We start from the raw sequence: 26,838 nt of genomic DNA on the forward strand, positions 1-26,838 counted from the left end.
CTGTAAACATGTTTATTTCTGCTGTAAACATGTTTATTCTAGCTGTAAACGTGTGTATTTCTGCTGTAAACATGTTTATTCCTTCTGTAAACATGTTTATTTCTGCTGTAAACGTGTATTTCTGCTGTAAACATGTTTATTCCTTCTGTAAACATGTTTATTTCTGCTGTAAACATGTTTATTCCTGCTGTAAACATGTTTATTTCTGCTGTAAACATGTTTATTCCCTCTGTAAACATGTTTATTTCTGCTGTAAACATGTATTTCTGCTGTAAACATGTTTATTCCTGCTGTAAACATGTTTATTCTTGCTGTAAACATGTTTATTTCTGCTGTAAACATGTTTATTCCTGCTGTAAACATGTTTATTTCTGCTGTAAACATGTGTATTTCTGCTGTAAACATGTTTATTCTAGCTGTAAACGTGTGTATTTCTGCTGTAAACATGTTTATTCCTTCGGTAAACATGTTTATTTCTGCTGTAAACGTGTATTTCTGCTGTAAACATGTTTATTCCTGCTGTAAACATGTTTATTTCTGCTGTAAACATGTTTATTCCTGCTGTAAACATGTTTATTTCTGCTGTAAACATGTTTATTCCCTCTGTAAACATGTTTATTTCTGCTGTAAACATGTATTTCTGCTGTAAACATGTTTATTCCTGCTGTAAACATGTTTATTCCTGCTGTAAACATGTTTATTTCTGCTGTAAACATGTTTATTCTTGCTGTAAACATGTTTATTTCTGCTGTAAACATGTGTATTTCTGCTGTAAACATGTTTATTCTAGCTGTAAACGTGTGTATTTCTGCTGTAAACATGTATTTCTGCTGTAAACATGTTTATTCCTGCTGTAAACGTGTGTATTTCTGCTGTAAACATGTTTATTCCTTCGGTAAACATGTTTATTTCTGCTGTAAACATGTTTATTCCTGCTGTAAACATGTTTATTTCTGCTGTAAACATGTTTATTCCTGCTGTAAACATGTTTATTTCTGCCGTAAACATGTTTATTCCTGCTGTAAACATGTTTATTTCTGCTGTAAACATGTTTATTCCTGCTGTAAACATGTTTATCCTAGCTGTAAACATGTTTATTCTAGCCGTAAACGTGTGTATTTCTGCTGTAAACATGTTTATTCCTTCTGTAAACATGTTTATTTCTGCTGTAAACATGTATTTCTGCTGTAAACATGTTTATTTCTGCTGTAAACGTGTTTATTCCTGCTGTAAACATGTTTATTTCTGCTCTAAACATGTTTATTCCTGCTGTAAACATGTTTATTTCTGCTGTAAACATGTGTATTTCTGCTGTAAACATGTTTATTCCTGCTGTAAACATGTTTATTCTAGCTGTAAACGTGTGTATTTCTGCTGTAAACATGTTTATTCCTTCTGTAAACATGTTTATTTCTGCTGTAAACGTGTATTTCTGCTGTAAACATGTTTATTCCTTCTGTAAACATGTTTATTTCTGCTGTAAACGTGTATTTCTGCTGTAAACATGTTTATTCTAGCTGTAAACGTGTGTATTTCTGCTGTAAACATGTTTATTCCTTCTGTAAACATGTTTATTTCTGCTGTAAACGTGTATTTCTGCTGTAAACATGTTTATTCCTTCTGTAAACATGTTTATTTCTGCTGTAAACATGTTTATTTCTGCTGTAAACATGTTTATTCCTGCTGTAAACATGTTTATCCTAGCTGTAAACATGTTTATTCTAGCTGTAAACGTGTGTATTTCTGCTGTAAACATGTTTATTCCTTCTGTAAACATGTTTATTTCTGCTGTAAACATGTATTTCTGCTGTAAACATGTTTATTCCTGCTGTAAACGTGTTTATTCCTGCTGTAAACATGTTTATTTCTGCTGTAAACATGTTTATTCCTGCTGTAAACATGTTTATTCCTGCTGTAAACGTGTTTATTTCTGCTGTAAACGTGTTTATTCCTGCTGTAAACATGTTTATTTCTGCTCTAAACATGTTTATTTCTGATGTAAACATGTTTATTCCTGCTGTAAACATGTTTATTTCTGCTGTAAACATGTTTATTCCTGCTGTAAACATGTTTATTCCTTCTGTAAACATGTTTATTTCTGCTGTAAATATGTTTATTTCTGCTGTAAATATGTTTATTCCTGCTGTAAACATGTTTATTTCTGCTGTAAACACGTTTATTCCTTCTGTAAACATGTTTATTTCAGCTGTAAACTTGTTTATTCCTGCTGTAAACATGTTTATTTTTGCTGTAAACATGTTTATTTCTGCTGTAAACATGTTTATTCCTGCTATAAACTTGTTTATTCCTGCTGTAAACATGTTTATTCCAGCTGTAAACATATTTATTTCTGCTGTAAAGTTGGTCTTTTTAACATGGGAGTCTATGGGGATTTCCTGTGTTGCAGCCTCTAGCGGATGAAGTAGGAACTGCAGTTTTCTGCAAATCCTCTTTATTCAAGGAGCAGATGGTGACATTACTGTCAGAATTTTAATGTGTGCATTAAGCACAGATGAAAAAACAACTAAGACATTGATATTTTTCTCAAACTTAGCAGTCACATTTTTATTTCTTTTTCTTAAAATAAATACTGCTGTTATTCCTAGTATTGAATAGTTTCATGCACCAGGTCTAAGTCATGATGTGCTCTGCACACAACAGACCAGCGGACCGGAACATCCTGGTTCCCAGCGGGCCGGATCATCCTGGCTCCCAGCGGTCCAGCGGACGGGAACATCCTGGGTCCCAGCGGGCCGGAACATCCTGGGTCCCAGCGAACCGGAACATCCTGGGTTCCAGCGAACCGGAACATCCTGGCTCCCAGCGGACCGGAACATCCTGGGTCCCAGCGGTCCAGCGGACGGGAACATCCTGGCTCCCAGCGGACCGGAACATCCTGGGTCCCAGCGGACGGGAACATCCTGGCTCCCAGCGGACCGGAACATCCTGGGTCCCAGCGGACCGGAACATCCTGGCTCCCAGCGGACCGGAACATCCTGGGTCCCAGCGGTCCAGCGGACCGGAACATCCTGGGTCCCAGCGGACCGGAACATCCTGGTTCCCAGCGGACCGGAACATCCTGGCTCCCAGCGGACCGGAACATCCTGGCTCCCAGCGGTCCAGCGGGCCGGAACATCCTGGCTCCCAGCGGACCGGAACATCCTGGTTCCCAGCGGTCCAGCGGACGGGAACATCCTGGGTCCCAGCGGTCCAGCGGGCCGGAACATCCTGGGTCCCAGCGGTCCAGCGGACGGGAACATCCTGGGTCCCAGCGGTCCAGCGGACGGGAACATCCTGGGTCCCAGCGGTCCAGCGGACGGGAACATCCTGGGTCCCAGCGGACGGGAACATCCTGGCTCCCAGCGGACCGGAACATCCTGGGTCCCAGCGGACGGGAACATCCTGGGTCCCAGCGGACGGGAACATCCTGGGTCCCAGCGGACGGGAACATCCTGGGTCCCAGCGGACGGGAACATCCTGGCTCCCAGCGGACCGGAACATCCTGGGTCCCAGCGAACCGGAACATCCTGGCTCCCAGTGGACCGGAACATCCTGGGACCCGGCGGTCCAGCGGACCGGAACATCCTGGGTCCCAGCGAACCGGAACATCCTGGGTCCCAGCGGACCGGAACATCCTGGGTCCCAGCGGACCGGAACATCCTGGGTCCCAGCGGTCCAGCGGACGGGAACATCCTGGGTCCCAGCGGTCCAGCGGGCCGGAACATCCTGGGTCCCAGCGGACGGGAACATCCTGGCTCCCAGCGGACCGGAACATCCTGGGTCCCAGCGGACCGGAACATCCTGGCTCCCAGCGGTCCAGCGGACGGGAACATCCTGGGTCCCAGCGGTCCAGCGGGCCGGAACATCCTGGGTCCCAGCGGTCCAGCGGACGGGAACATCCTGGGTCCCAGCGGTCCAGCGGACGGGAACATCCTGGGTCCCAGCGGACGGGAACATCCTGGCTCCCAGCGGACCGGAACATCCTGGCTCCCAGCGGACCGGAACATCCTGGGTCCCAGCGGACGGGAACATCCTGGGTCCCAGCGGACGGGAACATCCTGGCTCCCAGCGGACCGGAACATCCTGGGTCCCAGCGGACCGGAACATCCTGGGTCCCAGCGAACCGGAACATCCTGGCTCCCAGCGGACCGGAACATCCTGGGTCCCAGCGGACCGGAACATCCTGGGTCCCAGCGAACCGGAACATCCTGGGACCCGGCGGTCCAGCGGACCGGAACATCCTGGCTCCCAGCGGACCGGAACATCCTGGGTCCCAGCGAACCGGAACATCCTGGGACCCGGCGGTCCAGCGGACCGGAACATCCTGGCTCCCAGCGGACCGGAACATCCTGGGACCCGGCGGTCCAGCAGGTCAGAACCATACTGTTCTTGTAATGTTTTTTATTATCATTGCTGCTCATTCTTTCCGTCCCCAAGCCGTCCATCTTGGGGAAGCTGGAGCCTCTCCCAGCAAGGAGCAGGCAGGGAGCTGGAGCTCGGCAGGCCATGGCAGGAGTTACGACGGCTGTTTCATATGGAGGCTTTTATTACGCTGCTTATTGTGGGATTTCTGGGTGAATCTTCTACCTTCTTCTCCTTTGTGATATTTTCCACTAACTGACACCCAGCTGTAGCGCTCCATCTAGCCCAGTTCCGCTCCCTGCTTACTGGAAATAAAATCCTGCTTCACCTCCATCTGTCTTAAAGGGAATGGAATCTCATAGAATCCAGATGTACACTCTCTGAGAGTTTTTCCCTCTCCTTTCGAGGTCAGAGTCTGGGTGTCACCCTCGACCTTCATCATTTCATGCTCGCATCACCGATGCCCCTCCCTCTGCATATCGTCGTCTCCCTTCTCCTCCACACCACATCTGTTCTGAACTATTCGGTCTGGCCCAGCTTCAGATGCTGCTGAATTCTGGCATTTTTCTTTCCCCACATCATCCTGCAGCAGCTGCACAGGCTCATCCTGGCCCCCCTTCCTGTCAGATCGTCGACACACTGCCCCCCCTCCATCAGCCTCCGAGGAAGAGAGCAGCTCTGCTACCGGCCAGCATCCGGAACATCAACCCTTTAAGTTCAGACTCACCACTTCAGTCTCACACTGTCCCGCATATCTTATGCCTGTAGTTTATTCTCTTTTGCCATTGTTTTATTCTCTGCCCATTTCTTCCTTTACTGTAGTGTGTTTGAGTAACATGAAAGGTGTTTTTAAATAAAATACATAATTGTCATTAATGACAACATCAGGTCAGTCACTGAGGGAACAATTCAAACAACGATGGCCAGTTTCAAGACACACAGTCTAAATCTCCAACAGGGTGGCCTCTTACCTCCACCATAAAAGTTCTGATAGTAACACCATTTCCACTCATTTTCTATTTAGTTCCAGACTACTGCACGCCTGGGACTACTTTATTCCGACTATTACTCCTGGTGACGACTTTATTACTTCTTATGCTGGGCGGACACTGTGCGATTTCGAGGGGATTTCACCAGGATTTTGCTGTCGCAGACCGCGCTGCGTCATGGTGGAAACATGGCAGCGTCGGGATGTCCGGTCGGGAGGTCGGGAGCCGTACAGTGTGAGAACACTCATGAGGAAGGATTAATTGCTGCTACGTTCTAACAATGATGCTGCGACCTCCCGATCAAACTTCTGGCATGTCAGAAATGTTCGCCGTCGCTCGTACAGTGTGAGCGGTGATACGTCACGATTCTACGTTCGCACCTGCGCAGAAGACACCGGCGGAGCTTTAAACAATGACGGGCAAGCCCAACTTCAGACGTGTGCGGTGGACACAGCTGCTAGAAGAGAGATTAGTAGAGCTATGGAGAGAAGACGAGGTTTTCTTTTGTTTTTTCGTTTCAGTGCACAAGACAGCGCACACAACTGCAACAACTGGCTGCCTGCTCGCCATCTTGTTGTCAGGCACGCTGTGGTTGTCATAGGAACTAGGAACCTTTGTTTTTCGTTGTTCACACTCGAGCACGTCGTGCCGTCACGCGCCGACTGACGCCGACAACTCGTCGTGGTTGTCAATAATCGTGGCTGACAGGAGTCTTACAGTATGAGTACACATGTCGTCGGGTCAGATAGAGTAGGAGGGACAAACCCGGTCGTGCAGAGGGAGCATTTCCCCGACAGTCAGATTTCTAGAATTGCACAGTGTCCGCCCGGCATTAGGGCTACGTTACTCATCCTGAGAGACATTGGGCTTATCTCTGCTAATATCTGGTTTTCACTGAAAGTGATGAGTTTTTCTTTTAGAGGAGATTTACATTTATTAATACTTTTTCTTTATTCTGTCCTTTTTTCATTTGGCAGAGGAAGATGGGGGGGTGGGGTTGCCCTGAGTCTCTTTCTGAGCCGTGCAGTTGTCTTTAGGTTGACATTGCGTAAGCAGTCCACTTCAACCATCTTTCCCAGCATAACTCTTCTGGAGTCCCCATCCTGTGGGTCAGCAGCTACCTTACATATCTCAACTTTGTGCCACTCATGCTGTGTTGGCGGGTCCACGTTGTACCATTTCCTTCTGATTGCTTATTTGCAGGCTGCTAACTTTATTTTCATCAGATATCTGTCTTCTGTTGACACATTGAAATGTTTCCCGAAGACATTAATGTGTAAGACTTCAGTATTTTATAGCCCAATATTTTGACTATTATCTGGTAAATTTCCTCCTAAAAGTGCATGATTTTTGTGCAGAATGAGAAGATGACTCACATTTCTGATTGCGTTTATTTCTGCTCCTGGGTGTCTGATCAAGTTCTTCCAATGATATATCCACTCTGAGTTCTCCTTCCCTTCTCAACTTTACATATGTGGCTGTACGCCCTCTCGTCTCCATTAACTGTCGATAGGATTCTAATAATCACATTGACAACAATAATCAAAAACATTGGGCAAAAAAACTTCCCAGCAAGTTCCCATTTTTACTAATATTGCATTTATGTCACTTTGAATCCACTGTTGGAACGTGACATCATGGAGACTAGGAATGAAGCGCCTGTCATAGGCTGCCCATCGCAGTATCTCAAGGTTCTTCTCTAATTTATGTTTGTTTACTACTTTGAACCAGTTTTAGTGTGAATTGTGTGACACTACCGAGTTGGTCGATTACTTTTATTGTCTGTTCCCTATCTCCAATAAGACTTTGGAGTTCCCTTCCCTGTACAAGTGAAGTTTTTTCATTTGGAAACAATCTTGTTCACACCAGCAGATTACAGGTCTAATTTGTGCTGCATAGAAATATTCCCTAAAGTTTGGCAATGCCATTCCACCTTTATCTTTACTTATTTGTAGCATTTCACATTTAATTCTTGCTTCCCGACCATTCCACTTATATTGAGAAATTAGTTTGTTTTTCTGCTATCTCAGTCGGGAATGACTGAAACAGGTGGCGTATATTTAGGCCCGAGCACCTTGGAGGTGCGAAGGCCTATTGTAATTGCAGTGTTTATTATTATTATTATTATTATTATTATTATTGTTATTATTATTATTATTATTTTTATTCGGACACTTCGCGTGCTTTTTTGGAGGCCTGAACGTGCTCGAAAACTCACCAAATTTTGCGTACCCAGCCCCGCCCACTACATTGACTGACATGGATAAAATTCAGCACACTTGTAGAACCTTCCAGTACCTTCAAAAAAGTCTCTTGGACATATGGGCTAAATCAAACAGGAAGTCGGCCATGTTGAAAAAGGTGCCATTTTTGGGGTCATTTCTGTCATTTTCTTTGCCATGCATTTTGAGAAGTTCCTCCTAAGAACTTTAACCCAAATGAGTCAGGATGCTCAAGAGGCATGTGTGATTAAAAGTTGTGCTATTTCTTTTAATAGGGGATATCGTTTAGGAGAGGCGGGGCAGCAAAGCAGATGTGATGCAACGAAAAGGAAAACTGACATAACTCCCACAAAAAACAACCGACCTGCACCAAATTTGCTACAGATGATGCCAGTCATATCCTTTACATTTCTGTATGTCAATAATTAGATGATAAGTTAGCCCCGCCCCTTGGTGACAGGAAGTGACCCTTCATAAGGCCTAAATGGCCTGAAGTGCAGTCTGGCTGCACTTTAGGTTGAGAGAGGCATGGGAAGGATGTTGGCAGGGGAGGCGGTGGCATTATGCCGAGCGGCGCCATGGTGCGAGGGCCTATATCACCGCTTGCGGTTTTAATCATCTTTATGATTTCTATTCTTGAACTGATATCTAATGAAATAATATTCCACCTATCCAAGTCCCTCCTTAACGTTTTATCTACTTTTATGTAGTTGGTTAGTTAGTTATATAAAGTCAGGCAACTAAGAATTTGAAGAGCCTGTGATTTTGCAAGTTGTTCCACTTAGAAATGATGGAGCGTCAGGTGAACGTCCACTGTGAGACATAACCTAAAAATAAATCTGGAATTGTATGTTTCTTTAAATAACTTATTTGTATGTTACTGCTGCACATAAGTATTTGGGGCTGGATAAAGATTGCAAACAAGGTTAGGGACAGACAACAGGCCTGTCTCGTCGACCGCTCTAAGGTTATGCTCCCAGTCAGGCTGGCGTTTATTTTAATCCTTGCAGTCGGTTTTTGGTAGTGTTCCAATGGAATCAATGGCTTTGTTAATAAATCCAAATTTATCTAGAACTATGAACAGAAATGCCCAAATTCACACAATTGAATGCTTTTTCTGCGTTGAGGCTTATTATGACTGCACTTTTCTTATTTGTTTTGATGGAATCAATAATATGTATGGCTCCTTATCCTGTCCTGAGTTTTAGCGTCTTTTCATGAAGCCTTTCTGGTTTTCATCAATAATATCACAAATAAGGAGTTCACATCTTTTGGCAATGACTGAGGTATATAGTTTATAAAGTAATCTACATTGAGCAGTGATATGCCAGTAGTCTGAACAAGTCAGTTATTTTCTTAGGGATCACTATTATTACTGCTTCCCTCCAAAATGGGGGTATTTCTCCAAATTCTAGTGTATGAATAAATGGCTGTTCTAGGAGTGGTACTAGTTGCTCACCAAATGTTTCATTCAACTCACTGGGTAGGCCATCATTTCCTGGGGATTTGTTCAGTTTTAGTTTAGTTACTGCTATCTCTACCTCTGATCTTGTAATTCTTGAGATCAGATGTTCATCTTGTTTTTCCCAATTGATGGCAAGTCTAGCTCATCAAGAAAAGCTTTCATTTGATCTGTGCTAAAAGAAAGGGGCTGGCTATACAGCTGTCCATAATAATTCACAAATTTATATTATGGTCTTTTATGAATTGATTATTATCAACATATTTCATCTTGTAGATTGTTCTGTCATTCTGTTGCTTTTTTAACCTTTTTGCCAATAGTTTAGTTGATCAAGATCCCACTTCATAATAGGCTTGTTTTAAACATTTTTTTTCAAGCTCTGCAATTAGTAATTGATCCAGATTATTCCTAATTTTTTCCATGCCTGTAAGCAGTTTAGGGTCTCGAGTGTTTTTATGTTGTTTAATTTTAAACACCTTAGCCTTTTCTTGTTTATACTCTGTTTTATTCCATTGCTGACATCTTTGCTATAAGTTTTCCTCTCATAACCACTTTCAGAGCATCCCATAAAATGACAGGTGTAACCTCTCCATTGTCATTCTATTCTTGGTATAAAATTATAATATTCTTTAGTTCTTCTAATACAGTTTTGGTATTTAGAATACCAATGTTTAGTCTCCATAATGTAATTTTCACCATTTAGTTTGACTTGAAGATAAACCCCACAGTGGTGTGAAATGTCTGCTTCTTGAATTTCACTTTTCTTTTAGCTATTTAAGTCCATTTGAGCAGTATAAAAATAGTCAGTTCTTGAAAGACTGTTCTTATGGGCCGAGTAGTGCATGGTCCTTTTTAGATGGGTGTAGTGCCCCCAAAATGTCAACTATCCCAAATTCTTTGAGTGCTGTCTTAATAATTTTAGTTGTAGAATTTGTGGTTTTTTTCCCCTGTTCATCGTATCCAGCTTTCTGTTCATCACTAAGTTAAAATCCCCACCAAATATCAATAATCCTTCCATTTCCAATATTATGCTATCAAACAGGGTTTTAAAAAATTGTTTTCCAGTGTTGGTGGAACATATACATTGACTATTGTGACCATTTCATTTTCCAGTTTTCCTTTCAGAAGGACAAGTCTCCCTACTTTATCTCTAATTTCTTTGACACGGTTCAATTTAAACAAGTTCGGGTGAGTATGATAACATCTCTTCTACTCCCTTGATTGAATGAACTATAAAATTTTTTATCATAGCCAAACCTTTACAGCTTTTCACTTTCCTGTCTGGACAGGTGGGTTTCCTACAGATAAATTATCTGTCATGTACTTTTCCCCAGTTTGCTCATTACCTTTTGTCGTTTCACCAGGTTATTTAGACCATTAACATTCAACGACAGTATCTTAATGGTATACTCTGACATAGTTATATGCTTGTATGACAATCCAACCCGAACATGAGGTTTAACTATCCTAAAACAGTTGAACACAGAACAAAATGACTTCCGAACAAAGTGTGTTTGACCAACCCTTAACGTCCCTGTTGGTGGGAGGAGGGTAAAAAACCTTGTTACAGAAGGAACCCTTTCTAGTGGTGAGATAAGACTCAAACTAGAATTGTCCAACATTTGTGCTACTTTACAAAAAAGAAACGCTTCTCACATTCGGTGTGGTTCACCCTTCATTGTTCATATTAAGAAAACATTTAAAACAAATTATTCTTCCCAATAATGTACTGTTAATAAAGTTTCATGAACTTGTGCTGTGTTATTTCACTGTCCCTGCTCCAATCTGAACTCCGTCAACTTCTCTTGCGCGCACAGAACTGTGTCTGAAGGGGCATTGAGACATTTCTATAGCAGCGCTGCATCAAGTTGATCTCCTGCAGCTGCTGAGGTGTCCATCCTGGTTTCCACCATCACCTTGACTCCGCATCGGTTCAGATCTTGCCCTGCCTCCTACGCTGACCCATAGATCTTCAATCTACAATCCCAGGACACTCGCATTTTTGTGTAAGGGGTCTGGAACCGAATTCCTTTCTCCTTCAAAGCTACTTTGATGGGACCAAATGCCATTATCAAAATATATCCGTTGGCCATTCAATTCGATCTTCTGTTGCCATGCTTTCTTAAGAACCAGCTCCTTGATGTGAAATTGTGGAAAGTTTACAATTACTGACCTCGGGGTTGATGTACTGGTCAGTTTTGGAAGCAAAGCTCTGTGCGCCCGCTGTATTTGTAGCTTTCTGGCAGGGAGAGGTGCTTTTTAAGCAGCTCATTCACAAAGTCGATAACACAATTCCATTCTTTTTCTTCTGGAATGCCATATATTCTTGTTGTTCTAGTTGTGTTATTTCTTCTGGAGCGGCTCTCCAAATCTACCATTTTGTCCCACACACATCTCTGTGTTCTCTTTCGCCACTGCCAACAGTGTCTTTCATCACTGAGCAGGCCGACTCCAGGTCAGCTATCCATGTTTCCTTCTGAGATATTGGCACTTTGACTTTGAAGTTCTCTCAAAACCTCTCCTTTAAAATCAGCAAGGTTTTCTTTCATGGTTTTCTTGATTTCCTTTTTTAATTCACCGAGGTCTCGTCTTATGTCTTGTTTAAGGTCTTTTAACTCTGTGGAGTGATGAGAGCGGATCTAGTAGGACGTCTTTGTTAGCATTTGCTTCTGAAGTTTCTTCCAGCATGGTTTCGTCCTCTCTGTACTGTCTTTTGTTTCCAGGGTGCATTTGGACCTGTCAAGTTGATTTACTATAGAGCAATGGTATTTCATATGTGGGCCATACTTGGCCCTTGTATATACAAGGGCTGTGTACCATTTGAGCATACATGTATATTGCCGCATGCAACCCCCAGACAAGGTAAAACAGACTTTATGAAGAGTTTAATGAAAATATAAAAGGTGCAACCTGTAAAAACTAAAGGAAAGACATGTAATCAGTGGGTGCTTTCACAATTGTTTACTTTTTGGTAACTACGGTAATACTTATTAGTATATTGGGCTCTGTGTGACCTGTCCTGGTGTATCTGCCTTTCGCCCAATGAATGCTGGGATAGATTCCAGCTTACCCGCGACCCTTAATTGGACTAAGCAGTTCAGAAAATGACTGACAGATTAGTACATTGATTCTCACCTGGTATCCAGATGAGACCTGGAGCTCTGCAGGGAGCATCTCGTCACTGCTGACTGAACCAAACATGAAGCTGGTGAATCGTTTAAAGAGCTCTTCAAAGTTAGTTTCAGTTGGAAGTGTCGGTGAGGGATGAGACAACCCGTCAACACCTGCATAGAGTAAATAGACAGCCGCTGCTATCAAAGCCAAACTTACCAAACATTTTATCTGACATCTATGATGTGCATATTACACATACCCACACCATTTAAAGGCTTTAAATATGATGCAGAGGTCACAGAATCACACATCATAATTTGATTTTTTTTTTTTGTCCTGTCCAGCAGTCCAGCAGTCCAGCAGCAGAAAGATGGTCTGGATGCTGTTCTGCTGATCACATTCACTTTACCAAGAGGAGCTTTACAGATAGAATGATCCCCTTTATATTCTGGATTCTTATTTTGTTTGTTTATTTTGCATAATTGTTTGTATTACAGACCTTTTACTGCTGGACCGGACTGGAGAGGATAGAAGAGGGACACAAAGAGAACAAAGAAAGAAGAGAAAATGAAGAAAACACCTCGTAGACAGAGAGAAAGAAACATACACACATAAGCACACACACACACACACACACACACACACACACACACACACATTATATATATATATATATATATATATATATGTGTGTGTGTGTGTGTGTGCTTATGTGTATATATGTGTATATATATGTGTATATACATATAAACATATATATATATATATATATATATATGTATATATATATATATATATATATGTATATACACATGTACATACACATACAAGCCAACCATAGATTCATTGTCCCCCTGCAGGAGGACACAGCCAACAACTGTCAGGAGCACAAGAAACTAACCAGTTAAACCAGAATGATGGAAAGAAAACTACCTCCATCCATAGATTATTTTTTTTAATTGAGTCCCAAACCTAGTTATTTTCTATCCATCTTCTGCCACTCTTCCGGGGTCGGGTCGCGGGGGCAGCAGCCTAAGCAGGGAAGCCCAGACTTCCCTCTCACCAGCCACATTTGCCAACTCTGCGGGGGGGATCCTGAGGCGTTCCCAGGCCAGCCGAGAGATATAATCCCTCCAACGTGTCCTGGGTCTTCCCCGGGGTCTCCTCCCAGAGGGACGTGCCTGGAACACCTCACCAGGGAGGTCCAGGAGGCATCCTGACCAGATGCCCGAGCCACCTCAACTGGTTCCTCTCGATGCGGAGGAGCAACGGCTCTACTCTGATCTCCTCCAGGATGACCGAGCTCCTCACCCTATCTCTAAGGGAGAGCCCGGCCACCCTGCAGAGGAAACCCATTTCAGCCGCCTGTATACGAGATCTCCTTCTTTCGGTCACGACCCACAGCTCATGACCATAGGTGAGGGTAGGAACGTAGATCGACTGATAAATCGAGAGCTTCACCTTCTGGCTCAGCTCCTTCTTCACCACGACAGACCGGCGCAGAGCCCGCATTACTGCAGACGCCGCACCGATCCGTCTGTCCATCTCGCACTCCATCCTTCCCTCACTCGTGAACAAGACCCCGAGATATTTAAACTCCTCCACTTGAGGCAGGACCTGACTCCCGACCCGGAGAGGGCAAACCACCCTATTCCGGCTGAGGACCATGGTCTCAGATTTGGAGGTGCTCATTCTCATCCCAGCAGCTTCACACTAAGCTGCAAATTGCTCAAGCAAGAACTGGAGACCATGGCCAGATCAAGCCAACAGCGAACAGGACAATGTCATCCTATGGGACCCAATCCTGAGGCCACCAAGCCGGATCCCCTCAACACCTTGGCTGCCCTTAGAAATTCTGTCCATAAAAGTGATGAACATAATTGATGATAAGCCTTGGGACAGTCCAGCCCTCATCGGGGTCCGGTATGAGGTCCGGTACCCCATGATCCTGGAGTGCCCCCCACAGGAGCCCCCAGGGGATCGAACGCCTTCTCCAAGTCCACAAAGAACATGTAGACTTGTTGGGCAAACTCCCATGCCCCCTGCAGGACCCCAAAGAGGGTATAGAGCTGGTCAGGGCGAAAATCACACTGCTCTTCCTCAATCTGAGATGCGACTATCCAGCAGACCCTCCTCTCCAGGACCCCTGAATAGACCTTACCAGGGAGGCTGAGGAGTGTGATTCCCCTGTAATTGGAACACAGCCTCAAGTCCCCCTTCTTAAAAAGGGGGACCACCACCCCAGTCGACAACCGAAGCCGCATGCCGCTTAGCCTGTTGGTACCTAACAGCTGCCTCCAGAGTTCCACAGGCCAAGAAGGCCCGATAGGACTCCTTCTTCAGCTTGATGGCATCCCTCACTGCTGGTGTCCACCAACGAGTCCTGGGATTACCGCCATGACAGGCACCAACGACCTTACAGCCACAGCTCCGGCTGGCCGCCTCAGCAATAGAGGCACGAAACACAGCCCATTCAGACTCAATGTCCCCCGCCTCACTCGGGACATGGTTGAAGCTCTGCTGAAGGTAGGAGTTGATATTCGCTCTGACAGGAGGACTCTGCCAGCCGTTCCCAGCAGACCCTCACAACCCTCCAGGCCTCACTGTCATTGCCCACGTGAGCATTGAAGTCCCCCAGCAGAACAATGGAGTCCCCAGAAGGAGCACCCTCCAGCACTCCCTCCAAGGACTCCAGAAAGGGTGGGTACTCTGAACTGCTGTTCGGTGCATAAGCACAGACAACAGTCAGGACCCGTCCCCCCACCCGGAGGCAGAGGGAAACACCCTTTCATCCACCGGGGTAAACCCCAACGTGCAGGCACCAAGCTGGGGGCTGATGAGAATGCCCACACCTGCTCGGCACCTCTCACCATGAGCAACTCCAGAGTGGAAGAAGGTCCAGCCCCTCTCGAGGGTACTGGTTCCAGAGCCCAAGCCATGCGTCGAGGTGAGTCCAACTATATCTAGCCGGAACCGCTCAACCTCGCGCACAAGCTCAGGCTCCTTCCCCACCAGAGAGGTGACGTTCCACGTCCCTAGAGCCAGCTTCTGCAGCCGGGGATCGGACCGCCAGGGTCCCCGCCTCTTGCTGCCGCCCAGCTCACACTGCACCCGACCCCTACGGCTCCTCCCGCAGATGGTGAGCCCACGGGAGGTGGGGCCCATGTAACCCTTTCGGGCTGAGCGCGCCCCACTTACATTGGAATGAAGTTTAATTCTGAATAGAAATTTGCATTCAGAATTAAGTGTTTACATGGTCATTTTTCATCAGTTTAAAGCGGAATTAACTTTTATTTGGAATTAAACAGAAATTGAAACTCCCATGGAGACTCACGCATTGTCTTAAACTTGTCCTGAGAACATCTGAGGTGAACATCAGAACAGTCTAATGACATTTTATTTTATTGAAAATAGTACAGAAATATAAGACATGAATGACGTGGTTGTGTACTTTGACAAATTTTTTGTAAATGTTGGACTTGACCGAGCAGCACAAATCCCGGTCTCTGCATGGCCCAAAGAAAGTATGGATAGTTGGATTAATGGGAACCCAAATTATTTGTTTTTGTCAACTGTGGATGAAAAAGAAGTGGTAAACATTGCTGTGAACTGTGAAAGCAAAACATCAACAAATTGCAATGATATTGATTTGACTATTGTGAGGAAGGTTATACATAGCATTTAAAAACCATGAACATATCTGCAACTTATCCTTTTAAACTGGTAAATTTCCAAATAAGATGAAAATAGGGAACAAACACTGTTTTACAAATTACAGACCACTGCCACAATTCTCTAAAATCCTAGAAAAATTTTTTACAGACAGATTGGACAAATTTATAGACAAATACAAGCTGCTAACCGATCGTCCGTATGGTTTTAGAAGGAATAGATCAACATCAATAGCAATAATTGATGCTGTTGAGGCAATTACAAAAGCATTAAACCATAAGCAGTATGCAGTTGGGCTATTTATAGATCTTAAAAAAGCATTTGACACCATTAATCATGAGATTTTACTAAATAAACTTGAGGGATACGGCATCAGAGGACTAGTTTTGGATTGGTTTAAAAGTTTTATCCGCAATAGACAACAGTTTGGGAAATTATGTGATTCCATGTCTTCATATCTGAACATTGTGTCTGGTGTCCCCCAGGGGTCAGTGCTGGGACCAAAATGATTTATTCTTGACATCAATATCTAAGATTTCCAAAATATTAAAACTGGTATTATTTTCGGATGACAAATGTTTTTTGTTCTAGAGAAAATTTGGAATCAGCTGGTTGAGGGGATCAATGTGGAAATGTTGAAAAGATGGTTTGATTACAACAAGTTATCACTAAGCTTAAGCAAGACTACATTAATGTTGTTTGGTCGGTGTGGTACGGGTGCATGGGTACAGGTTCACATAAATGGGGCACACATAGAAAAGGTTCAAGAAGTCAAATTTCTTGGTATCAAAATAATGATTAATTTTATTTCCACATAAATTTATTACATAGAAAATAAAATTTTAAGGAGCATTTCAGTATTACACAAAGCAAAGGAATTTTTGCACCACTCTTTATTGTTCACTTATTCTGTTGTATTTAACTTATTGCAGAAGAGATTTAATATTCAGTAAGGGTCACTAAGCCGCTTTTTAAAAAAGAAAAAAATTGATTTTATTTTTTGTTTCATCATACATTTGTAAGAACATTTATGAATTTTGAACTACTGGTAAACACACATGTATGTATGTGTATATGAATATGTATAAGTGCAGAGGTGGTCCACCCATCGGCAAACTCAAACACAACACAAGGATATTATATTTATGTTAATTTATTAAATATATTTTTTAGTAGGGCTGTACGGTGGCATAGTGGTTAGCACTCACAGCAAGAAGGTCGCTGGTTCGATCCTCAGCTTGGGTGAGGTTTGGACAGTGGCCTTTCTGTGTGGAGTCTGCATGTTCTCCCCGTGTATGCGTGGGTTCTCTCGGGGTTCTCCGGCTTCCTCCCACCATCCACAGACATGCTTGTTAGGTTGATTGGTGACTAAATTGTCCCTAGGAGGGAGTGGTTGTTTGTCTCTGTGTGTTCCTGTGATGGACTGGCGAGCTGTCCAGGGTGTACCCTGCCTTTCACCCTGCTGGACTGCTGGGATAGGCTCCAGCTTCCTTGCGACCCTGAACTGGATTACGCGGTTAGGAAAATGAATGAATGAATGAATGAATATTTTTAAATACAATACAATACAAAAGTTAAAAAACACAGATAAAATAAAAAATAGGTAAATAAAAGAGAGTATGTAAATGCTGATATAAACTGCAACAATCCTTCAACACACAAACATAAATCAATAAAATATGGTAATAATAATGACCATAACCTGAATTCAAAACTTAACTGCAGCAGATTTTTCAGCCTGGGTCTGTTTACACCGAGCATTAAAATGTGGGTGATTGGATTGCTATCAGGCAGCGACGACATGAAAGGGCAGGTGTACAGTGTAATTTAAAATGAATGAATGAATGAAAATGAATGAGAAAATACTTACATTTTCAAATTTCTTTCAACTTGGTAGCAGCCATCTTGCCAGTGATTCGCTAGGCATTGTGTGAAATTTTTATGCCCCTCCTTGTGAAATGTGCTTGTTTTGTTTGAACAGGTATATGACCATATCTATCGTCCAAACAGAAACTGAGACACCCTATAGACCACTAGACGCGAACGCGCAGTCGTAGGAGGACTCCCGCCAAGGACTGAAACTGGATTCAACCCAAGTGAATTAAGTTCAAATTATATACAGGTGACACAAATATTTTTTATCCAGGGACAATTTACCGATGTTGGATAACATCAACAAGGAAATGACAATATGGAATAAAAACAATCATTAAACTGAAGAAAAAGATGATGTTACTTGGAAACAGCAATAAAAAATTCATTCCATACTCTACTGTTCACATCTTTCACCACATTTAACAAACTGTACAAAGGTTTGTGGTAAATGTGTTTATTTGGCGTTGTTACCTGGCGTGGCCATTTGTTTCTGCCCACAGCTAAACCACATGCGTGCTGGTAAAAAGTCATCAGTCACATCTACTATAATGTCAGTTATTACCTTCATGCTGTAAATGTTCATCTCATTCTCAATTCGAACTCAGTTTTAGTGAGTTTCATTTTAGGGGTTAGAGCTCCCTCTGTGGGATCTCTGTAGTAATGCGGCTCATCTTCTGTCGCATTGCTGTGTATTGCATTTCTTACCGAAGGCTATTGAGGTACACATTTTGTTCTTTCTGTTGCAGATAACCACACACACACACACACATACACAGGTATACAAACCACCAACAACCTGTTCCTCCATACCTGTAACCCCTCCCATTGAACCTTCAGTAAATTCAGCTAAACTGGAGTCTGCCTGTCCCTTCTGACTGAGGATGATTCGGCTGATGCGCTACCCAGTCTCCGCTGAGAAGCCTACGGTTTCTAACAGTCCGACAGTCCTGAGTTTGTGGATCAGTGTTGGTGGAATGATGGTGTTAAACGCTGATGTAAAAGCCCCAGAGCTGACGGACTTAGGAGTCCTCGTTCTGTAAGTAAGTGAGGGCTGTATGGACCACAGAAGAAACGGCACCCTCTGCGGACCGGTTCTTCCTACATGGATGCTGGCGTGGGCCCATAGCGCTGTCTTTAACACGAGTCATGACCAGTCTCTCAAAGCGCTTCATGACGATCGGAGTGGGGGATACTGGTCCACAGTCATTCAGGCACGTCACTGCAGAGACCTTCCCAATGGGATTATTATCTTCAGGCAGGTGGAGAGAAATATTAAAGATGTCCGTCACGGCCCGATCCGTCCCGGTCCGATCCGTCACGCGCCCGGTCCGATCCGTCCCGGTCCGATCCTTCCCGGTCCGATCCGTCACGCGCCCGGTCCGATCCGTCCCGGTCCGATCCGTCACGGCCCGATCCGTCCCGGCCCGATCCGTCACGGCCCGATCCGTCACGGCCCGATCCGTCACGGGCCGATCCGTCCCGGTCCGATCCGTCCCGGTCCGATCCGTCACGCGCCCGGTCCGATCCGTCCCGGTCCGATCCGTCACGGGCCGATCCGTCCCGGCCCGATCCGTCACGGGCCGATCCGTCCCGGTCCGATCCGTCACGGCCCGATCCGTCACGGCCCGATCCGTCACGGGCCGATCCGTCACGCGCCCGGTCCGATCCGTCCCGGTCCGATCCGTCACGGCCCGATCCGTCACGGGCCGATCCGTCCCGGCCCGATCCGTCACGGGCCGATCCGTCCCGGTCCGATCCGTCCCGGTCCGATCCGTCACGCGCCCGGTCCGATCCGTCCCGGTCCGATCCTTCCCGGTCCGATCCGTCACGCGCCCGGCCCGATCCGTCCCGGCCCGATCCGTCACGGCCCGATCCGTCACGGCCCGATCCGTCACGGGCCGATCCGTCCCGGTCCGATCCGTCCCGGTCCGATCCGTCACGCGCCCGGTCCGATCCGTCCCGGTCCGATCCGTCACGGGCCGATCCGTCCCGGCCCGATCCGTCACGGGCCGATCCGTCCCGGTCCGATCCGTCACGGCCCGATCCGTCACGGCCCGATCCGTCACGGGCCGATCCGTCACGCGCCCGGTCCGATCCGTCCCGGTCCGATCCGTCACGGCCCGATCCGTCACGGGCCGATCCGTCCCGGCCCGATCCGTCACGGGCCGATCCGTCCCGGTCCGATCCGTCCCGGTCCGATCCGTCACGGCCCGATCACGGGCCGATCCGTCCCGGTCCGATCCGTCCCGGTCCGATCCGTCACGCGCCCGGTCCGATCCGTCCCGGTCCGATCCGTCACGGCCCGATCCGTCACGGCCCGATCCGTCACGGGCCGATCCGTCCCGGTCCGATCCGTCACGGCCCGATCCGTCCCGGTCCGATCCGTCACGCGCCCGGTCCGATCCGTCCCGGTCCGATCCTTCCCGGTCCGATCCGTCACGCGCCCGGTCCGATCCGTCACGGCCCGATCCGTCCCGGCCCGATCCGTCCCGGCCCGATCCGTCCCGGTCCGATCCGTCACGGGCCGATCCGTCCCGGGCCGATCCGTCACGCGCCCGGTCCGATCCGTCCCGGTCCGATCCGTCCCGGGCCGATCCGTCCCGGTCCGATCCGTCCCGGGCCGATCCGTCCCGGGCCGATCCGTCACGGTCCGATCCGTCACGCGCCCGGTCCGATCCGTCACGGTCCGATCCGTCACGCGCCCGGTCCGATCCGTCCCGGGCCGATCCGTCACGCGCCCGGTCCGATCCGTCCCGGGCCGATCCGTCACGCGCCCGGTCCGATCCGTCACGGTCCGATCCGTCACGCGCCCGGTCCGATCCGTCCCGGGCCGATCCGTCACGCGCCCGGTCCAATCCGTCACGGTCCGATCCGTCACGCGCCCGGTCCGATCCGTCCCGGGCCGATCCGTCACGCGCCCGGGCCGATCCGTCCCGGTCCGATCCGTCCCGGGCCGATCCGTCACGGTCCGATCCGTCACGCGCCCGGTCCGATCCGTCCCGGGCCGATCCGTCCCGGGCCGATCCGTCACGGTCCGATCCGTCCCGGGCCGATCCGTCACGGTCCGATCCGTCCCGGTCCGATCCGTCCCGGGCCGATCCGTCCCGGGCCGATCCGTCACGGTCCGATCCGTCACGCGCCCGGTCCGATCCGTCACGGTCCGATCCGTCACGCGCCCGGTCCGATCCGTCCCGGGCCGATCCGTCACGCGCCCGGTCCGATCCGTCCCGGGCCGATCCGTCACGCGCCCGGTCCGATCCGTCACGGTCCGATCCGTCACGCGCCCGGTCCGATCCGTCCCGGTCCGATCCGTCACGCGCCCGGTCCGATCCGTCCCGGGCCGATCCGTCACGCGCCCGGTCCGATCCGTCCCGGTCCGATCCGTCACGGTCCGATCCGTCCCGGTCCGATCCGTCCCGGGCCGATCCGTCCCGGTCCGATCCGTCCCGGTCCGATCCGTCCCGGTCCAATCCGTCACGGTCCGATCCGTCACGCGCCCGGGCCGAGTAAGTTAAACTGGTTTGCCCTCGCTGACCATAATCAGCTCAGCTGCTGTTTTCTTCATGAGGAAATAAACACTGATTGATTTAACTACAATATTCACACACAGTCTAGTAAATGTATGTCTTCTGATGTGGTTACTGCTCTAATGGTGAAACTCTGAGGACTCACGGTTCTGCGACTGAAGACAGAAGACGTGCCAGTTTGTCTCCTCCTGGACCAACGACGTCAGCTCAGCGTAACCGTCTATGGTTGTCCGTAATGTGTAGGAAGCAACGTCCTGGCTGCACCGCTGCCTGCTGCCTCTGCAGAACCATGGAGAAAAACACGTACACAAACATAGGAAATGCTGCTATGGTGCATGTAATGAAGGATTTATGTTTCTGTGACTAAAAACAGAAAAAAAGTCATTATTTCAGATCTCTCTCCTGCATGTGATAAGCTTTCTGCAGGAACACGACTCTGCTTCCATTCCAGCTTCCCAGTTATCCCAGTTCTGTCATAAACCTAGCAGAAAAAAGTCATATTTCTAAAGGGTTCAGAAACCCCAGCCGCTAAAAGAACCCTGGAATCGGCAGATATCGTCATCAGTGCCTCTGCTTGTCACATGCCACCTCTCACACTGAAAGGCTTCTTTCAGCTTGCCATGGCTACATGGCAGCCCAGTGGCGTAGTGTTCACAGCAAGAAGGTCGCTGGTTCGAGCTTGAACGGTGGTGTTTCAGCAGCGTTTGCATGTTCTTCCTGTTTGGCTTCTCTCCGGATCCTCTGGCTTCCTCCAAGATGGAGGTCACTTTCCCAACAAGTGAATATAGAATAAACTGGTGGGCAGTGCTGACTTCATGTTTACAGCTGAAATAAACACGTTAACAGCAGAAATAAACCTGGTACAAAACTCCATTTTAGGTTTAATAGGTCAGGTTTACCTTCATGACAACTGTGGGGGGAGTGAATTTTTTTTTAACTCGTCCGTTTAAAAGTAATTTAATCTCGGAATTCAGCATATTTAGGGGCGTGTCCTTTTGATTGACAGGTACCGGATTTCCCGCTTCAAGTCAGAAGAACGTAGAACAACCGCGGTTTTTAGCCGGTTAACAGCATGACTTAGCTTTAGCCCGCTTACCTCCGTTAGCTGGTTAGCTCCTGTTATCTCCGGGTTAGCCTATCTTTTATATAGTCTATGGTTTGAAATTAAATGAAAAATGAAAATAAATTAAAAATACTTCATTAATCCCCAAAGGGGAATCTATATTCATTCATTCATTTTCCTAACCGCTTAATCCATCAGCGTCACGGGAAGCTGGAGCCTATCCCAGCAGTCTTTGGGCGAAAGGCAGGGTATACCCTGGACAACTCGCCAAACCATTGCAGGGAATTCCAACATTGTAGTATATAATAATAACTAGAGGAGGTCTTGTTCCGGAGGCTGATGGCTGCTGGCAGGAATGATCTTCTGTATCTTTCAGTCTTACATCGGACCTGAAGAAGCCTCTCACTGAACACACTTTGTTGTTTCATCACTGTGTTGTGGAGAGGGTGTGAAGAATCCTCCATCATCTTCATCAGCTTGAGCAGCATTCTTCTTTGGACAATCAGCTCCAGCGGCTCCAGAGTTACTCCAAGCACAGAAGCAGCTTTCTGGATCAGTTTGTTGATTCTCTTCAAGTCTCTGGTTCTGATGCTACTACCCCAGCAGATGCTGCAAAGCTGACTGCACTCTCCACAACAGACTTCTAGAAGATATGCAACATCTTGGTGCAGACGTTAAACCATCTCAGCTTCCTTAAGAAGTCCAGTCTGCTCTGACCTTTCTTGTAGATGTAGTCAGTGTTGCATTTCCAGTCCAGTTTGTTGTCCAGCTGAACTCCAAGATACTTGTATTCCTCCACCACCTCCACCTCCTCTCCCAGGATGGAAACAGTGCTTTGTTTATTCTTCTTCCTCCTGAAGTCAACAATCATCTCTTTTGTTTTGCTGCTATTTAATATGAGATGATTGTCACCGCACCATTTAACAAACTGACTGACCAGTTCTCTGTACTCTGCTTCTTGTCCATCCCTGATACACCCCACAACTGCAGAGTCATCAGAGTATTTCTGCAGATGGGGAACACTGTTCTTGTTGGGACGATGCTGTCCACACAGAAGTTTATGTAATCTGTCACACACTCAGTCATGGCGTTGATGTCGTCTCCATGAGGTTCACAGAGGACGTTCCAGTCTGTAGCCTCAAAGCCTCCTCTAAGAGCATCTTCAGCTTCAGCAGACCAGATTTTGATAGTCTTTGTGATGACTGGTTGCTGCTGAACGATGGGCTTGTAGGTGGAGGTGAGAAGAACCAGATTATGGTCAGATCTTCCTAAAGGAGGCAGGGCAGAACAACTGGATCCATTATTCATATTTGCATAAAATAAGTCCAACATCTTATTTTCTCTGGTGGAGCAGCTGACAAACTGCTGGAATGTTGGTAGAGTTGCAGAGAGGGAGACGTTGTTGAAGTCTCCGGAGATCGCCATGAATGAGTTTGGATGCTGTGTTTGTAGCCGAGCAACGACGGAGCTGATGACATCACAGGCTGTGTCCGGTGCGGTACCAGGTATTATATAAACCGCTACCAGAATAACACAGGTAAACTCTCTGGGTAAATAATATGGACGGAAGCTCACAGCTAACAGTTCCATGTCCCCTGTGCATATCTTCTCCTTGACAGTAACATGTCCAGGATGACACCAACGCTGGTTAACCACCACTGCAATTCCACCACCCTTTAGCTTTCTGCTGTGTTGTCTACTGCGGTCTGCACGGACCGTTTTAAAGCCCGGTACAGACACATTACAGTCAGGGATGTGTTCATGCAGCCATGTCTCGGTGAAGCACATAATACTGCACTCTCTGTATTCTTTCTGACACCTTGTTAGCATCTCCAGCTCGTCCGTTTTGTTAGCTAGCGATCTCACATTACCCATGATGACGGTCGGGAGAAATGGTTTAAATCTCCATCACTTTCTCCTCTGTCTCACTCCCGCTCTGCATCCTCTTCTCTTTCTTTTAAACTCCATCAGGATTTGATGTGTTGTTTTGCTGATAATCCTGATTTTGGAGAGGTTAATCAGTTGATCCCGATTGTAAATCAAGTCTTTTGTTGCCATGGAGACTCATCATAACAAGCCTTGAAAGAGCCAAAAAAATGCAGAAAAATCTTCCTTGCAGCACACCCTCCGAACCGGCATGAAATCCTCAGAGAAAAAGACCTAATATGAGGTAATATCTATGTGAGAAGAGTTTGTACTTTAAAAAAAAAATCAAGATGGCAAGTCAGAGATACTACAGTGTGCTGCCATCGGACGACGCAACCAAGAATGGTTTGGACATGTGGTTGGCTGTACACACACACAGCCTCTCTGCAAATGCTCCCATCATGTCTGCAGTTGTGGATGTTATTATTCTCCTCCTGCAGTTGACATCGTCCTGTTCCTCCTGTTTGATCCTTTTCCCAGTGGCACGAGTTGTGCAACACTGGCCCTGTGATTTGCTCCATTTTCTACTGTTAAACCCCTTAAAAAAATAATCCTAAAAATAATAATATTAAACAATACTTACTTGACAGAACCGACGGAGCAGCTTGTAAACAAGGACACCTCATCTTGACACTCTCTGTCACAGCAGCAGTTCATATCACACACACCCTGGTGGTCATCACAAGGACACAACCTGTCAACTAAACAAACACACATATCATAATCCAGCAATATGGCAGTATTCAGTCATGTAAACACAGCAGATACAAATTGCTTTTACAGTAAATTTCACTTTACTTTTATAAAAGCTGGGGAAAAAAACGGCTGATTATTTTTTAATAATTTCTATATAATAATAAAATAATTTTTAAGGAGGTGGGTAAAGGGTGAAAGATAGAGGATGGGTCTCTTTGGCCTGTCCCTGGCCTTTGTGTAGGCGGGTCACATTGTGTGGGCGGGGGTCACATTTTGTAGGCGGGGTCACATTGTATGGGCGGGGTCACATTGTGTAGGCGGGGTCACATTGTGTGGGCGGGGTCACATTGTGTATTAGAGGAGCCAAACACCAGCTCCTGGATTGACTACCGGTAAGCCTACGACTCGCTGCCACACACACAGAGTCTAAGAGCCTTCGTTGCAAACTCTATGAGGCTGTGGCAGACCACGTTGGAGGCCAACTTCAAGCCAATTGCACAAGTCTCCATCAAATGTGGCACATATCAAGGACATGCCCTGTCCCCGCTGCTGTTCTGTAAAGGCCCTAAACCCCCTCAGTCAATTCATCAACAAGACTGGCTATGGATACCGACCCAGGAATGGAACCACCATCAGCCACATCCTCTAACTGGATGACATCAAGAGTGTCATCCATGTAGATCCATCAAGAGTGAGCGGGACATCGACTCACTGATCCACACCACCAGGATCTACAGCAGGGCCATCGGAATGTCATTCGGACTGGGCGGATGATCACTAAGAGAAGTATGGTAATCACGTCCCCGTCTCTGGAACTACGTTTTCTGACGGGTTCATGTAGAGTAGTCCTACATGTCCCCGTCTCTAGAACAGCACTAAGAGGAGGATCCGGTGTTTACCTCCGGCCATCGGGGTGAGGAGGCCGCTGGAGGCGGGCAGCGGCTCGGCGTGGCGGACAGGCTCCTCTGGGTTCGGTGTCGGGCTCGTTGGAGGGTCTGTGGTGGTATCATGATCTGTAGCATTATAAGTAAAACTTTGGTAGTCCAGAGCAGTCGTATCAAAGTAATTGCTTGTTGTCGGGCTGTCTGCAGAAACGGAAATAATCAAGAGAAAAACAGAAAAAAAGCTGAAAGTGGACCAAACAGACGCCATGTTTGTGGTTCTTCTTCTCTTGTTTGTTTTGGGCACCCGCTCTTCTTCATGTGTTACATTAGCACTGCTACCATAGACATAATATAAGTAGAGTCTCATCGCGCCGCCATCTCGGATGAGTCTCCATGCGCCTCCAATGCATTTATCTGTAAGGTGTAGATCCAACCACAACAATAACTTCACTGAATTTTACCAGATTTTTCTCAAAGTTTGGTTTGTTACAAAGGGCAGAGATATTGTTATGATACAGATCACTGTAAAACATTAAAAACTACGTGCGAAAAAATTTTTTCACGCTATTTAACAGACATAATGTAGCTACAATATAAATAATGTATAAATAAAGCTGATACTAACATGTTTGATTGTTTATTGATGCATTCAGATTCACCTGTTTTTATATTGTCTATTATTGTGCTATTGAACTATTATTATTTTATATTAAATTATTGTAAAATGTAATTCCACACAATCTGCTTTCAATATTTCGGCAGTTATTGCAACTGTATGCTGAACAAAATACGGGAATAGTTGCTGCTGTCTCTTGATTACGGTTGACTCTTTCTTTTATTTACATTTATTAATTTATCAATATAGAGATACAGTTGTACAAAGTCTGAAAATAAAGTATTGTATCAAAACTGTGCAATTCAGAAATTACCCAGAAAAACACTCAGAGAGTGTAAACCTGCGTAACCATCCGTTACGTAGGTAACATCCAAGGCCTTTAAAAAGTTCCTGGATCCAAACGGTGATCTGGATCACCACCAAAATTAAA

At 46.2% G+C, this 26,838-nt stretch overlaps 1 protein-coding gene across 2 annotated transcripts in view; it reads right to left on the reverse strand.

Moving 5' to 3' along the window:
- tctn1 (tectonic family member 1) overlaps window positions 1-26,361 on the reverse strand; it is an 86,349-nt gene extending 59,988 nt beyond the window's left edge. Inside the window, exons 1-4 of one of the 2 annotated variants that reach the window (XM_079249646.1) lie at window positions 25,808-26,361; window positions 24,796-24,913; window positions 21,369-21,502; window positions 12,171-12,319 (exon numbers count right to left, since the gene is read on the reverse strand). In XM_079249646.1, the coding sequence (XP_079105772.1) occupies window positions 12,171-12,319; window positions 21,369-21,502; window positions 24,796-24,913; window positions 25,808-26,159 (753 nt within the window). In that variant the 5' untranslated portion in view covers window positions 26,160-26,361. Of the gene's footprint in view, window positions 1-12,170; window positions 12,320-17,029; window positions 17,264-21,368; window positions 21,503-24,795; window positions 24,914-25,807 lie in introns of those variants that run through there. The other variant, XM_079249647.1, reaches the window with a different exon arrangement.
- Window positions 26,362-26,838: the final 477 nt, after the last annotated feature.

Source organism: Telmatherina bonti (genome assembly GCF_933228915.1).
Source record: "Telmatherina bonti genome assembly, chromosome: 12".
NCBI lineage: Eukaryota > Metazoa > Chordata > Actinopteri > Atheriniformes > Telmatherinidae > Telmatherina > Telmatherina bonti.